Genomic DNA, 16,195 nt, shown 5'->3' on the forward strand with positions numbered 1-16,195 from the left:
GAAATGCAAATCAAAACCACAATGAGGTACCATTACACGCCAGTCAGGATGGCTGCTATCCAAAAGTCTACAAGCAATAAATGCTGGAGAGGGTGTGGAGAAAAGGGAACCCTCTTACACTGTTGGTGGGAATGCAAACTAGTACAGCCACTATGGAAAACAGTGTGGAGATTCCTTAAAAAACTGGAAATAGAACTGCCATATGTAAAGGCGTTTCTTTTGTTGAAAAAGGGTGTTTGCTATGACCAGTGCATTCTCTTGGCAGAATTCTGTTAGCTTTTGTGCTGCTTCATTTTGTACCCCAAGGCCAAACTTGCCTGTTACTCCAGGTATCTTTTGACTTCCTGCTTTGGCATTCCAGTCCCCTGTAATGAAAAGGACATATTTTTCTTTTGGTGTTAGCTCTAGGAGGTCTTTGAGGTCTTCATAGAACTGATCAACTTCAGCTTCTTCAGCATCAGTGGTTGGGGCATAGGCTTGAATTACTGTGATATTGAATGGTTTGCCTTGGAAATGAACTGAGATCATTCTGTTGTTTTTGAGACTGCATCCAAGTACTGCATTTCGAACTCTTATTGACTGTGATGGCTACTCCATTTCTTCTAAGGGATTCTTGCCCACAGTAGTAGATATAATGGTCATCTGATTTAAATTCACTCATTCCCATCCATTTTGGATCACTGATTCCTAGGATGTCAATGTTTACTCTTGCCATCTCCTGCTTGACCATGTCCAGTTTGCTTTTATTCTTGGACCTAACATTCCACGTTCCTATGCAACACTGGATTTTACTTTCATCACCAGACGCATCTGCAGCTGACCATCATCTTCACTTTGGCCCAGCTGCTTCATTCTGGAGCTGTTAGTAGTTGTCCTCCCCTCTTACCCAGTAGCATATTGGACACATTCCGACCTGGGGGATTCATCTTTCGGTGTCACATCTTTTTGCCTTTTATACAGCTCATCGGGTTCTCATGGCAAGTATACTGGGGTGGTTTGCCATTCCCTCAAAGTGTTTAAATTTTGTTTTTTCACCTTTATGTAATTGATCCACATGGAATTTATTTTTGTATGTGATTGTTGTTCAGTTGCTCAGTCATGTCTGACTCTTGGTGACCCCATGGACTGCAGCATGCCAGACTTCCCTGTCTTTCACCATCTCGCAGAGCTTGCTCAAACTCATGACCATTGACTCACTGATGCCATCCAACCATCTTGTCCTCTGTCATCCCCTTCTCCTCATGCCTTCAGTTTTTCCCAGTATCAGGGTCTTTTCTAATGAGTCAGCTCTTCTCATCAGGTGGCCAGAGTATTGGAGCTTCAGCATCAGTCCTTCCAATGAATATTCAGGATTGATTTCCTTTAGGACTGACTGGTTTGATCTCCTTGTAGTCCAAGGGACTCTCAAGAGTCTTCTCCAACACCACAGTTCAAAAGCATCAGTTCTTCCGTGCTCAGCCTTCTTCATGGTCCAACTCTCACATCCTTACCTGACTGTGGAAAAAATCATGGCTTTGACTAGATGGTGGCCTTTGTCAGCAAAGTCTCTGCTTTTTATGTATTTGTATGTGATATCAAGTAGGAAATCTAGTTTAATTATTCCATCTTGTTATCTCAGCTTCAGTTATTGACTAATACATTATTTCTGCACTGTTTTGTGGTATGACTTCTATTAGGTATCAAATTTTACAGGGTTTATCTCTGTTTCCCTGCTGTATATTGGTGTTTTCTATATCTTTGGCATCTGTACCACACTGTTTATTACCATATTGAGTCTTTTTCTTAAAAAAAAATTATTATTTTTGTTGCACTGACTCTTCATTGCTGCTCATGGGCTTTCTCTAGTTGGCGAGTGGCAGCTGTTCTGGATTTTCATTTTGGAGGCTCTTTTGTTGAGGAGCCCAGGCTCTAGGGCACACAGGCTTCAGTGGTTACGGTGCACAGGCTTAGTTGCCATGTGACATGTGGGATCCTCCTGGACCTGGAATCGAGCCCGTGTCCCTCAAAACAGCAGGAGGATTCTCAGCCATTGGATTACCAGGGATGTCTCTACGTTAAGTTTTTTTAAAACATTTATTTATTTTTAATTGAAGGATAGTTGCTTTATAAGATTGTGTTGGTTTCTGCTGTACATCAACATGAATCAGCCACAGGTACACATATTTGAACCTCCCTCTCAGCTCCCACCCCATCCCACCCTCTAGATTGTCACAGAGCACTGGTTTGAGTTCCCTGAACATACAGCAAATTCTCAGTGGCCGTCTATTTTACATATGGTAGTGTATATGTTTTCATGATACTCTTCATTCGTCCCACTCCCTCCTTCCACCCTGCCCCCTGCCCGTGTCCACAAGTCTGTTCTCTGTGTCTGCATCTCCATTGCTGCCGTACAAATGAGTTCATCAGCACCATCTTTCTAGATTCCATATATATGCATTAATATATGATGTTTGTTTTTTTGACTTACTTCACTCTGTATAATAGGCTCTAGGTTCATCCACCTCATTAGAACTGACTCAGATGCATTCCTTCTTTTGGTTGAATAGTAGTCCTTTGTATATCTGTTCCACAGCTTCCTTATCCATTCATCTGTGGTGGACATCGGATTGCTTCCATGTCCTAGCTGTTGTGAATAGTGTTGTTGTAAACATTGGGATACATGTGTCTTTGTCAGTTATGGGTTTCTCAGGATATGTGCCTGGTAGTAGGATTGTTGGGTCATATGGTAGTTTTAGTCTTACTTTTTTTAAGGACTCTCCATAGTGGCTGTATCAGTTACATTCCCACAAGTGCAAGAGGGTTCCCTTTTCTCCACATGCTCTCCAGCATTTATTGTTCATAGATTTTTTTTTTTTTTTTGATGATGGCCATTCTGACTGATGTGAGGTGATATCTCATTGTAGTTTTGATTTGCATTTCACTAATCATGAGTGATTTGAGCATCTTTTCGTGTGTTTATTAGCCATCTGTTTGTCTTCTCTGGAGAAATGTTTGTTTAGGTCTTCTGCCCACTTTTCCATTGGGCTGTTTGTTTCTGGTATTGAGCTGCATGAGCCTCTTGTATATTTTGGAGATCAATCCTTTGTCAATTATTTCATTTGCTATTATTTTCTTCCATTCTGAGGGTTGTCTTTTCACTTTGTGTGTAGTTTCCTTTCCCATGCAAAAACTTTCAAGTTGAATTAGGTCTCGCTTGTTAATTTTTTTTTCCATTATGTAGTAATTTTTCCATTGCATAGTAGAGGATCTTGCTGTGATTTATGTCATAGAGTGTTCTGCCTATGTTTTCCTCTAAGAGTTTATAGTTTGTGGTCTTAGATTTAAATCTTTAATCCATTTTGAGTTTGTCTGTGTATGTTGTTAGGAAATAGTCTAATTTCATTCTTTTACACATAGCTGACCAATTTTCCCAGTACTACTTATTGAAGAAATGGTCTTCTTGCCTCTTTTGTCAAGAATAAGGTGCCCATAAGTGTGTGGGTTTATCTTTGGGCTTTCTATCTTGTTGCATAGGTGTATATTTCTGTTTTTTGTGCCTGTACCATACTGTCTTGATGACTGTAGCTTTGTAGTATAGTCTAAAGTCAGGAAGATTGATTCCTCCAGCTCCATTCTTCTTTCTCAAGATTGCTTTGGCTATTCGGGGGTCTCTTGTGTTTCCATACAAACTGTGAAGTTTTTTGTTCTAGCTCTGTGAAAAATGCCATTGTTAATTTGATAGCAATTGCATTGAGTTTGTAGATTGCTTTTGGTAGTCTGTTCATTTTCACAATATTGATTCTTCCAACCCAGGAACATGGAATATCTCTCCATCTGTTTATGTTGTCTTTGATTTCTTTTATCAGTGTCTTACCATTTTTTTGTATACAGCTCTTTTGTCTCCTTAAGTAGGTTTATTCCCAAGTACTTTGTTCTTTTTGTTGCAATGATAAATGGGATGGACTCCTTAATTTTTGATGCTTTGAAACTGTGGTGCTGGAGAAGACTCTTGAGAGTCCCTTGGACAGCAAGGAGATTAAACCAGTCATTCCTAAAGGAAACCAACACTGAAGCTCATTGGAAGGACTGATGCTGACCCTGAAGCTCCAAGGAATATTTTGGTTATGTCATGTGAAGAGCCAACTCATTGGAAAAGACCCTAATGCTGGGAAAGACTGAGTGCTGGAGGAGAATGGGGCTACAGAGGATGACATAGGTGGATGGCATCATTGACTCAATGAACATGAGTTTGAGCAAACCTTGGGGGTAGTGAAGGCATGCTGTTCTTGATGGGGTTGCAAAGAGTCAGATACAACTTAGCATCTGAACAACAACAGCTGCATATGGGTCATCCACAGGAGTTTGCCCCTGTGGCTGCCCTGGAGGACTTGGGTCTGCCCTGGTAAGTACCAGGTATGGAGGTGGCCCGACTGCTTGGATAGCAGGGACCCTATTAGTGCCAAGTACAGAGGGCATCTGGCAGCCACAGGCCCAGGAGATGTGGGACTCTTAGGACTTTTTCTAGCCTCTGGAAACTCTGGCCCAGTAAGGGTTGAGCATGGAGGCGGCACAGCTGCTTGGATTGTGGAGAGTCTGGCAGTGCCAAGTGTGTGGGGACACCAGCAGACCTAGGTGCAGGAACTATGGCACTAGTAGAGTCTTTTTCTAGCCTCTGGTGTTCAGAGGTCCTTCTCTATTGCTTACTGCGTCAGGCACTTGAAGGGCCACCCTCTCTGGGGTCTTTATTGGTCAGCTGCTTGTGCTGGAATATGGGGAGAGAGAAGCTATAGTGATGGCTTCACCCCCTGTGCATGACTCAGAAGTATTGCCTTGACTCTATCATTGCCTAACTTTCTTCCAAAGGCATTCACCACAGCAGTCTTCTCCCTCATGTCCCCTTGGGCCATGTCCTTGCAGTCAACAGTAGACTTTGCCCTGAGATTGCTCTCTAACCCATAAGCTCCTGCTCTCAGCCACCGTGCATCCCAGGGGACTTCTGTCCCTTTCCAGGGTATGTAGGGCTGTGGCACAGATTGGCTTTGTGGATCTCACTCGCTTCAGACTGTCACAGGATAGCTGCTGTACTCCCCAACGGCCTCAAATTCTACCCCTCTGTCCCAAGCAGTTGCTCCAATGTGTCAATCTCACCCCTGCTCCAGTTCCCCCACCCCTTGGGTGTAGGTCCAGTCCTGCTCACTCTCCTCTTTTTCCCTACCTTCCTTCATTCTACTGAGTTTTGCTTGGATTTAAATTCCTTTCTGGTAGTCAGGGGCTCCTGCCAGCTCTCAGCTGGTGTTCTGCAAGATCTTTTGTATCTGAATGTGTTTTCTTGATGCATCTATGGAGAAAGATGTACTCCATGTCCACCTATCCTGCTGCTATCTTGTCTCCTCTCTATATTAAGTCTTGCTATTGTAGGTTTGCCTACCTTCATCATCTTCAGAATTGTTTGACCTATTCTTAGCTCTTGACATTTCCGTAGGAATTTTAGAGTCAGATGTACTCCATTTATATCTTTGGTTGTGTCTGGCTTCCTTTTCAGGGCTGCTGTTTGCTGTGTCAGAGTAAAATCAAGCTGCATGGGTAGTGTCTTTGAGTTTAATAGTTCTTCTGATTATTGAACTTCTTTCTGCAGCTGCTTGCTGGTATGCTTTCTTTTCTTTTTTTTTCTTCTTCTCTTTCTCTTTCTTCTTGTCCTCTTTTTCTTGTGGCTATTTTAAAGAATATCTACAGTTGTTTTTTGACTGAAGAAAAAGTAGTATCGTGAGAAGAGAAGGCAAATAATAGAGAATGTATAAAGCAAAAGGTACAAATCTCTTTGATAGGTTGCTGGGACATTCTAGATATTTTTCTGGACATATATAACTGTGTGTTCAAAAAATTAGACATATACAACTGTTTTCATAAAAGAAAAAATTTAGTCATATGCAAGCTGGTCTGCAGTTGGTTTTATTTCATTTAGTATTTAAAGGGCGTCCTGTAGAGCTAACGCATTCCTTTTGATGACTGCATTGTATGTACATATAGTAATTTAACCAATTCCCTACTTGTAGACATCTACCTACTTTTTTGAAGTTGCAGCTACTTTCACATACTGTTGATCCTCATTGGCAGAGTGGAGCTGTGCAGTTTGTTTTCCATCTCCCTAATGTCTTCCCTTTTATTCTTTTCAAGAAGTATTACTGGTGTCCTGCCAAGACTGTTCCTATTTACTTTTTAGGGTCACTGGCACATAACTTTGTTAGATGGAAAGAGTGGACAGTTAACCTAGTGAACCGCTAACCTTGGTATAAATTCTTCAGTTTGGTGCTATCTGTATTTTACTAAAAAGACATACTTGCAGGTTTTTTTGTTTTCACTTTGTTTTTAATGAACAGTGTTCTGGAGGAGAGTGCCAATGGTGTAGTGCTGGAAGTAGCAGCCGAACTGAAGAGTTAAGAAATGAACAAGTTTGAGAAAATGGAGATGAAACTCTTTAAGTAGAGCTCACTGCAACACACTTGGTTATGAGAAGTTAGGAGAGGAAGTGAGGCAGTTCTTGGCATTTTGGTTTTTATTGATATACTTTTTGAAAGAAGTTGAAGTTAGGTTTCTATGTTATGTAATTTGCTCTTTTCTTAATCTTCCTAGCCTCCACCAGGTAATGTGAAAATGCCTAACGTACCCAGTACACAGCCAGCAATAATGAAACCAACAGAGGAACATCCAGCTTATACACAGATTGCAAAGGTTAGTTCATGTTACATGTGTAGATTCATATGGAAAATTGCAATATCAATAACATTTGCTTTCAGAGCAAACTACTTCTTTATATAGTATTCCTTATTACTTAATTTTATTGGAGTATAGTTGATTTATCCTTCTTGTTTAATTTTTAACTCACTTTTGAAGCTGGGTTAGTAGTTTCTCAGCCCTATAAAACTCATACCTCATTTTCAAAGTATTGATTTGCTTTGCTCCATTATTAGCAGTTATTGAATTCCTGTCATCTTGGTGTATAACTTGTGTAGTGAAATTTTTATTGCTTTTGGTCTCACTTTTTAATACACAATTCTATTATAGTAACAATGATAAGATCAGATAGATATTATTGGAAGAGAGTTAGGATGGCTAAGCAAAGTATATTGGTAGGAAATAGAAGGTGGCAAAAAATACCAAGAAAAAAGGAGATGAATAAGACGCCTGGTATTACATAATGGCAGATGGAGTTATAAACCTGAATTTCTTAACCATATCTTTCTTTTACCTTATTATCTTGTAAAATGTAAGGTATTATACAGTATTCTTGCACTGGGAACCTTAGGTACCATTTAATCCAATTTGTAAGAGCTAATTCAATTGCCCTTTTCTCCATTTGTCTCTTTTCCTCAACTGTTCTCGTCTCTGTCCCTCATTCTAATTTAGCCACGGTTCCCCTTAATTTCATTTTCCCAATTACCTTAGGATTTTAACTATTCTTACTGAGAGAATTTTTTCTTGTCCTAGTGGGCCCAACATTCCTATTGAGGCTTTTCATAACCAGAAGGCCAAAATGGGCCAAATAGTTCCATAATATTCTCTGAAACTGTAATCTTCAGTGAATTCCTATACTGTGGAATAGTAGTTGAATTAAGTTTCTAGCGTAGTAGAGAAGTAGGAGTATAGTAGAAGCAGGAATATTACTGTACTTTCTACTTCTGACAACCTGTTCCCTTATTTTCTATGTAGGAACATGCCTTGGCCCAAGCTGAACTTCTTAAGCGCCAGGAAGAACTAGAAAGAAAAGCAGCAGAGTTAGATCGTCGAGAACGAGAAATGCAAAACCTCAGTCAACATGGTAGTATCCAAAGATGTTTGAAATAAAAATAACTTAACCTCTTAAAACAGGCCAGCACCAGCTCTAGGTCATTAGGTTTATAGATAAAACTTGATCGACCCTGTTATTCTATCAAGGAGATCAGACATGGCAGATTTCCTGCTTGATAACTCTGTAGTTCTCTGATCTTGGCTGATTTGCAGTGTTTTAATAGATTAGAACAGTGTTTGACTCTTCACAAGTGAATGAAAATATGGTTTTACTTTATTGTAAATCAAGAGCCTTTCATTCTGCCCTTGGACCTTCAGCTGGGTCTGCTGAAGCTTTGTGAGTACATGGGAGTATACCCTATGTTTGACTGCATTTAGCTGTTAACTTCTGGTTTATTCAGACCAATTTCAAGTTAATCTGCCCCTATCCTCACAAGTATATCTATATGTGTCAAACCAAGTTTAAAAAAATAACACCTATGGTAACTCTAGGAAGCCTGGGTATTTTGATGGTGCCAAATAAGTAACTTCCTGGTGGTTCAGTGGTAAAGAATCCGTGTGCCAATGCAGGAGATGTGGATTTGATTCCTGGGTCAGGAAGATCCCCTGGAGAAGAAAATGGCAACCCACTCCAGTATTATTGCCTGGAAAATCCCATGGACCAGAGGAGCCTGGTGGGCTACAGTTCATCAGGTCTCAAATGAGTCAGACACAACTTAGCAGACACAACAACAGCAAAGAAATAAGTAAGAGGTGAATTAACTGTTTGATGTGAAATCCATTCAGGCTGTGACTGCCAAAGATCATTCAGTTCAAAGGAATAGCTTAGGGAGAGATGGAAATTCTCTGGATATGAAGGGATGAGAGAGCTAGGCAAAGTACTGTGAATGTGTCTGGATAGTTACGGCATGACAATGTTAGGAGAGTGGTGATATACTACCTGTTTTTTCTTTATCTTAGAATATATAAGTCTAGGGCCTCATGTCATATCTCTTTGCCTTTTCATACTAAAAAAGCTATGACAATTAAAAAGCAGAGACATTACTTTGCCAACAAAGGTCTGTCTAGTCAAAGCTATGATTTTTCCAGTAGTCGTGCATGGATGTGAGAGTTGGACTATAAAGAAGGCTGAGCACCGAAGAATTGATGCTTTTAAACTGTGGAGACTCTTGAGAATCCCTTGGACTGCAAGGAGATCCAACCAGTTAATCCTAAAGAAATCAACCCTGAATATTCCTTGGAAGGACTGATGCTAACGCTTGAAACACCTGATGTGAAGAGCTGTCTCTTTAGAAAAGACCCTGATGCTGGGAAAGATGGAAGGCAGCAGAAGGGGATGACAGAGGACGAGATGGTTGGATGGCATCACTGACTCAATGGACATGAGTTTGAGCAAGGTCTGGGAGATGGCGAAGGACAGTGAAGCCTGGCATGCCACAGCCCATGGAGTTGCAGAGTTGGACATGACTGAGCGACTGATCAACAACAAGGGCGTCATGAGGACACATTTATCCTGGGCCATTTCTCGCTTGCAGCATCAGAGACAGCATCTGTGAAAGGAGGAACTAAAAGTTTAATTGAGATCAGTGTTTCTGAAATTCATGTAACAAAAATCTGTCCTGTTCCCTTAACTTTGACTAATACAAATTGCTTCTATGAGAGATGTTTTAGTAAATGAAATAGTAATGAAGTGTGAGAAGTTAAGGGACTTGCTGTATGTTATACATTTAAGTACTTTTCATGTGTCAACTCATTTCATCCTCAGTACAGTTATGGGAAGGGTGGTAAGTTGTTCTCACTTTACAAGTGTAGAAGCAGTGTCTTCAGGAAGGTGAATAATTTGTTCAAGGTCTCCTAGACAGTGGATGTGTAGCTGCTTCTAGTTTCAGAGCCTCTGTTCTTTACTACTGTTCTCAGCTTCTCAAGTAGTATGAGACTTGTATGAGAGAGGTGTGAACTATATAAAGTTTGAAAGGAGTGATGAAACAGTGGAGACATGTTGGGAAGAATCAGAAATAGAGGATGCTTTTTTCCCACTATGAAAATTTTCCTGATCTGTGAAAAACATGATGATGTGAAAGTGCTGCACTCAAATATGCCAGCAAATTTGGAAAACTGAGCAGTGGCTATAAGACTGGAAAAGGTCAGTTTTCATTCCAATCCCAAAGAAAGGCAATGCCAAAGAATGTTCAATTGCACTCATCTCACAAGCTAGTAAAGTAATGCTCAAAATTCTCTAAGCCAGGCTTTAGCAATACATGAACTGTAAACTTCCAGATGTTCAAGCTGGTTTTAGAAAAGGCAGAGGAACCAGAGATCAAATTGCCTACATCTGCTGGATCATCGAAAAAGCAAGTTAGTTAAGTCGCTCAGTCGTGTCCGACTCTTTGCCACCCCGTGGACTGTAGCCCACCAGACTCCTCCATCCATGGGATTCTCCAGGCAAGAAAAAGCAAGAGAGTTCCAGAAAAACATCTATTTCTGCTTTATTGACTATGCCAAAGCCTTTGACTGTGTGGATCACAATAAACTGTGGAAAATTCTGAAAGAGATGGGAATACCAGACCATCTGACCTGTCTCTTGAGAAACCTCTATGCAGGTCAGGAAGCAACAGTTAGAACTAGACATGGAACAACAGACTGGTTCCAAATAGGAAAAGGAGTACGTCAATGCTGTACATTGTCACCCTGCTTATTTAACTTAGCAGAGTACATCATGAGAAATGCTGGGCTGGATGAAGCACAAGCTGGAATCAAGATTGCTGGGAGAACCTCAGATACGCAGATGACACCACCCTTATGGCAGAAAGTGAAGAGGAACTAAAGAGCCTCTTGATGAAGGTGAAAGAGGAGAATGAAAAAGTTGGCTTAAAGCTCAGCATTCAGAAAACTAAGATCATGGCATCTGGTCCCATCACTTCATGGGAAATAGATGGGAAAACAGTGGAAAGTGTCAGACTATTTTTTTGGGCTCCAAAATCACTGCAGATGGTGATTGCAGCCATGAAATTAAAAGATGCTTACTCCTTGGAAGGAAAGTTATGACCAACCTAGGCAGCATATTAAAAAGCAGAGACATTACTTTGCCAACAAAGGTCCATCTAGTCAAGGCTATGGTTTTTCCAGTAGTCATGTATGGATGTGAGAGTTGGACTGTGAAGAAAGCTGAGCGCCGAAGAATTGATGCTTTTGAACTGTGGTGTTGAAGACTCTCGGGAGTCCCTTGGACTGCAAGGAGATCCAACCAGTCCATCCTAAAGGAGATCAGTCCTGGGTGTTCATTGGGAGGACTGATGCTGAATCTGAAACTCCAGTACTTTGGCCACATCATGAGAAGAGTTGACTCATTGGAAAAGACCCTGATGCTGGGAAGTATTGGAGGCAGGAGGAGAAGGGGACGACAGAGGATGAGATGACTGGATGGCATCACCAACTCGATGGACATGGGTTTGGGTAGACTCCGGGAGGTGGTGATGGACAGGGAGGCCTGGTGTGCTGTGATTCTTGGGGTCGCAAAGAGTCATACACGACTGAGCGACTGAGCTATGAAAAAGTATGTAAAGTCTAATTTATGAAAGTGTGGGATATGATATGTAAAATGAGAAAGCAGAAGAAAACTCAAAAGTTTAAAAGCAGATTTTGCCTCTCTGTGGGTTAGGAATTATATTTAAAGATCGTAGATACTGAGGAGGAAATGGTAGAGACTTAAAATCTGCATGGGTTTCATGTGAGAGCCAGAGTCTTGGGACTTTGAAATAAATCTCTTTTTAGGGAAGAGCCACAGCATATGTCCCTATGCCCTTTTTTTCTTTTCTTGTTTCAACTTACATAAGTGGTATGACACTGGAAAACTATTTTACCATCTAATTGATATTCTGGAAAAAATTTTAAAAATAGAAAGCTTGGTTTTCAGAGTTGTAGGAATGTAGATTTTACAGTGTTATATTTTTAAACTCCTACTAAAAGAATAGATAATATTCTTTATTATGAAACAAATAATTACATGCAAAAAGAATAGCAATATTTGTACTTATATTTGTACTTATATAAATAACTTCTTTTTTTTTTATTTGCAGGCAGAAAAAACAATTGGCCACCTCTTCCTGACAATTTCCCTGTGGGCCCTTGTTTTTATCAGGATTTTTCTGTAGATATCCCTGTAGAATTCCAAAAAACAGTAAAGATTATGTACTACTTATGGATGTGTGAGTATAGAATAAATATAAATTATATATTTGTTTGAAAGTGTTTATATTTTATTGTCAAAAATCTATTAAAAAACTCACATATTAAGGTAGCATCATTAATTGGTCCTTTCCTATAGATACTTTAAATTTGAGTGACACATACATTTAGTTACTTCAAAATTGTGCACTGTGTGGTGGTCTAAGTTCTTATCTGAGGAAGGTCTGTATACTGAGAACTGGCATTCTTTTGAGGAAGGGACTTCCCTATCATATGGTGGAATTTTGCAATGATCCTTTTTCTCTGAAAAATCTTATCTAGGTAATAATCCTTTAAAATAATTATTCATAGTATTTTATGCAAATGAAAGCTGTAAAGCATTGTGACTGTCTTATAAAAGGGCATAAAATTTTGAAATATTATAAATTATTTCACTTTGAGCACTGTTTACTGTTCACTTTCAGGTGGAGAGGAACACTTTTATTATTGAAAGTGCTGAATTAATACAGGATATTTCATTAAATAGCACATTAGGACATACATTTTAGGCTGTGATGTTCACAATACTTTGGATATAATTACAGCACATGGAATATTAAAACTAAATGTCAAGCTGTTACCAGTTTTTGTATGTACACAGAATCCCCACTTACTGTTTGCTTTTTTTTCCAAACGGCAGTCTCAGCCCCATTTAACCTCACTGAGTTGGTAGGAGAGGTAGCTGTCGTGGCTTCTTGCCTGCACCACTGCTGAGTTAATGAATGCGTTGTGGAGTCCATTCTTGTTGAAGAACATCTGTGTGTTCTTCCTGTGTGATTAAGGAGCCTCTCCCCCCTCCCCCAAAAAAGGAGCCTCTCTCCATCAAATACATGAGATCATTGTCTTAAAAATCTTTCAACAGCATTGCGAGGTTGCTTTGGAATGTGAGAAGTGATTCCTTATGGATAGTACATGTTTAACTCTTATTTTTAGTTTGAGATTATGTTATCAATCTGACTTCTTTGGTTCATCCTGAGTGTCAGTAGTATTGCATATTTTTATTAAAGGTTTTGATTCCCCATGGCTGATTCATGTCAATGTATGACAAAACCCACTGAAATGTTGTGAAGTAATTAGCCTCCAACTAATAAAAAAAAAAAAAGGTTTTGATTCCATATCTGTCCATACTAACAACTCTTATTTAATCAATATATCATTAAATAAATGCAAATTAAAATAATTGGGCTTCCTTGGTGGCTCAGATGGTAAAGAATCCGTTTGCAATGTGGGAGACCTGGGCTTGATCCCTGGGTTGGGAAGGTCTCCTGGAGGAGGGCATGGCAACCCACTCCAGTATTCTGGCCTGGAGAATATTATCACACTCTAATAATATAGTGTGAAAATTATCACACTGTAATAATAATTCTAACAAGAGATAACATTTATCCAGGATTTACTTTGTGTGAAGCAGACAGCTAATCACTGTATATATATTACATTATTAAATCTTAACCACACTATGAAGCAGGTACTATATTATCTAGCTTTATAGTTTGAGAAACTAAAGCTTAGAGAATCTGAGCTAACTTGTTCAAGATTACTCAGCAAGTAAGGTTGGAGTTGGATGGCTTGATTCTAGATCCCAGAGTTTAGATTTCCATGTTATGCCACCTACAAGATACCAAAATAAAGAAGTAATTTACATTTTAAACTCAAATATGATGAAGATATGCTTTCAGTGGTACTTTTCTTGAGGCAAGTAATCTCTATAAAGGAACTGAAGCAATTAGAAATACCAATATGAAATGAATCTCAACATCTTTTTGACTATACTCTTGAATTTAAAGAAGGAAAGAAAAAGAAAATTAAAAAATATCAGCTACATTAAAGACCATTTATTGAAGAAGATAATATACTGTCCTAAAATTATTTATTTTAGGTATCTATATTGTAATGCAGGACTTAGCAAGAAGAATATTCCAATGATGGTTGCAAATTTAGGTCCACTAATACCAGATTTGAGTGCTTAATAAAGCAAATTGAAATTTTATAAGAAGGAGGATCATTCAACTTGAGAATCATATAAACAAAATGGCCTATAATTTTAAGTATTTTACCCACAATCGGAATCCATCAAGTGGACTGAAGTTGGATTGAAATTATCAACATAGAATTGCGCATTTCACTTTACCTAGACCTTCTGTTTTTTTGGTCTCTGTGTATGAGGACTGATTGTTTAGTAAGTAAACCTACATATTTTACTCTTCATTGGGATACAAGTGAATGACTTACTGATCATAGTTGCTGGTTACTATGAAAACATATAGAAAAAATTTTAATAGATTACACAAAATTTAATTGATATTTTAATCTATTCTTGAAAGAATTTTTGTGAGCTTTAAAATACATATACCTGTATATTCTGTCTCTTTTTCTTAAACAGATTAGGGGATAAACCTTAAATAGTTACTTCTTTAGAGGTTGAAATCTGACTTAATGTTCTGAACATTTATTATGGTTTTAGGCAGTTGGATTCCATTTAATATTACAGAATAATATCATACAATATCTCAAATTCTGTTTTTAAGCCCTTAACAGAACTACTTTTATTTTGAGGCCAAGGATTTTGAGTAAATTTATTATATGCTAGCTTTCATGACTTAGGAATCCTAGTGGGAATAAGTAAGAGTCTTTCCTGTGTGGTAGAATGGGATGGGATTTTAAAGCTGCAAGGCCTTGTGCCCTTCTCTAGTTGAAAACCTGAAATGCACCGAGTTTGCTTAGCTCAGTGTATGTCACTCGAACCCACGTATTTTCATTCTTCCTCTGGGGCTTGCTCTCCTTTCCTAGCATTTGTGTATTTATCTGGTTGTTAGATAAAGGCAGATTTAGAGGCACCCTGGAATGTGTTTATATCTTACTTCATTAACTATCAATTTTTTGATTAATAATTTAAAGAAATTTTAAAGTTTTTTTTAATGTTTGTTGAAAATGTATTTTTAAAATTTATACTCTCTAGGTTTTCCACTTGTTTTAATGTAGTAGTTTGTTGACATTTTTACTGTACTGATAATTTACATTAAACAGTACTTTAACTTTTGAAATGATTTATTTCTTATAACAAATTCAGCCTGTGAATAAATTTTTTAAAAAATCCTTTAAAAAAGTTACTAATTATAATGGGTCAGTGTTCTTTAGGATAATAGTGTTCTTAGATGTTACTCAGATTTTTGGATTTTGGTCCGCAGGCAAAGTAATTATTAGATCATAGGAAGAGTTTGCCAAGATCTAGTTGCATTAACAAAAAGAAAAATCTGCTAAAGTAGGTAAAGTGCATCATGGTAAACTTTACTTTTTTTTAAATAAATGTAATTCCCTACCAAAACACTGTTTTTAATGCCAGGACTTTTAAAAACGGGCAACTTTATGAAAATGAGTTAATAATCCTTATAGCTTGACTGTTTAGTCATTGGAAGTTTCTGCAGTTTTAGTAGTTTCAGTCCAGTCATTCTGATTAATTTTATTGCTTAAAAATGTTACAATGGGATTGCACGGGGCACTTCTCTAGTATTCTCTTGTGTAATTAATTTATGTTGGGAGGAGCCTGCAGCCCTGTTCTATGAAAATTATAGTTCTAAGTGTAGGATCTTTTCCCTCTCAAGTCCTGGTTCTTTTCCTGGAAGCCACTACTTTTCTGCTTGGGCCTTGGATCAAGAGACACATCACATGTTTCCTTCTTAGGGAGGAAGCCGTTAAGGTTCTGCTTCTTTGGTTTAACTGTGTAACTGCCCATTAGGAGAGGGCCAAAAGAATTTTTGCCAAACAGTGCATGTATTAGAACTCCTTTTCCTGTGAATACTCTGTTTTCAAATCAAACATGTAAAAAACAGCAGTGTTTTGAAAAATACTAAATGGAAATGGGGTAGACTGTATGTGCTTTTAAGGAAGTGTTTTTTTGATTATAATTTCTGTTGAATGAACACATACATTGAGCGTAAATATTTCTTTTCTGTTTTGTTTTTTAATTCCACAGTCCATGCTGTAACACTGTTTCTAAATATCTTCGGATGCTTGGCTTGGTTTTGTGTTGATCCTCCAAGAGGCGTTGATTTTGGATTGAGTATCCTGTGGTTCTTACTTTTTACTCCTTGTTCATTTGTCTGTTGGTACAGACCACTTTACGGAGCTTTCAGGTAAAATGTGTGTACTTTAAAATATGCTCTTTAAACCTGTGAAGTAAATAATTTGTAGTACACCTTAAAGGTAA

The 16,195-nt window shown here is 38.5% G+C and overlaps 1 protein-coding gene across 4 annotated transcripts in view; it reads left to right on the forward strand.

The window, feature by feature from the left end:
- The window catches only part of SCAMP1 (secretory carrier membrane protein 1), a 149,757-nt gene that overhangs the window by 56,746 nt on the left and 76,816 nt on the right, over positions 1 to 16,195 (forward strand). For 3 of the 4 annotated variants that reach the window (XM_043470729.1, XM_043470727.1, XM_043470728.1), the window contains exons 3-6: positions 6,610 to 6,708; positions 7,687 to 7,795; positions 11,841 to 11,969; positions 15,962 to 16,121. In XM_043470729.1, coding sequence (XP_043326664.1) covers positions 6,610 to 6,708; positions 7,687 to 7,795; positions 11,841 to 11,969; positions 15,962 to 16,121 — 497 coding nt within the window. Of the gene's footprint in view, positions 1 to 5,518; positions 5,625 to 6,609; positions 6,709 to 7,686; positions 7,796 to 11,840; positions 11,970 to 15,961; positions 16,122 to 16,195 lie in introns of those variants that run through there. The other variant, XM_043470730.1, reaches the window with a different exon arrangement.

The sequence above is a fragment of the Cervus canadensis genome, chromosome 6 (assembly GCF_019320065.1).
Source record: "Cervus canadensis isolate Bull #8, Minnesota chromosome 6, ASM1932006v1, whole genome shotgun sequence".
Lineage (NCBI taxonomy): Eukaryota > Metazoa > Chordata > Mammalia > Artiodactyla > Cervidae > Cervus > Cervus canadensis.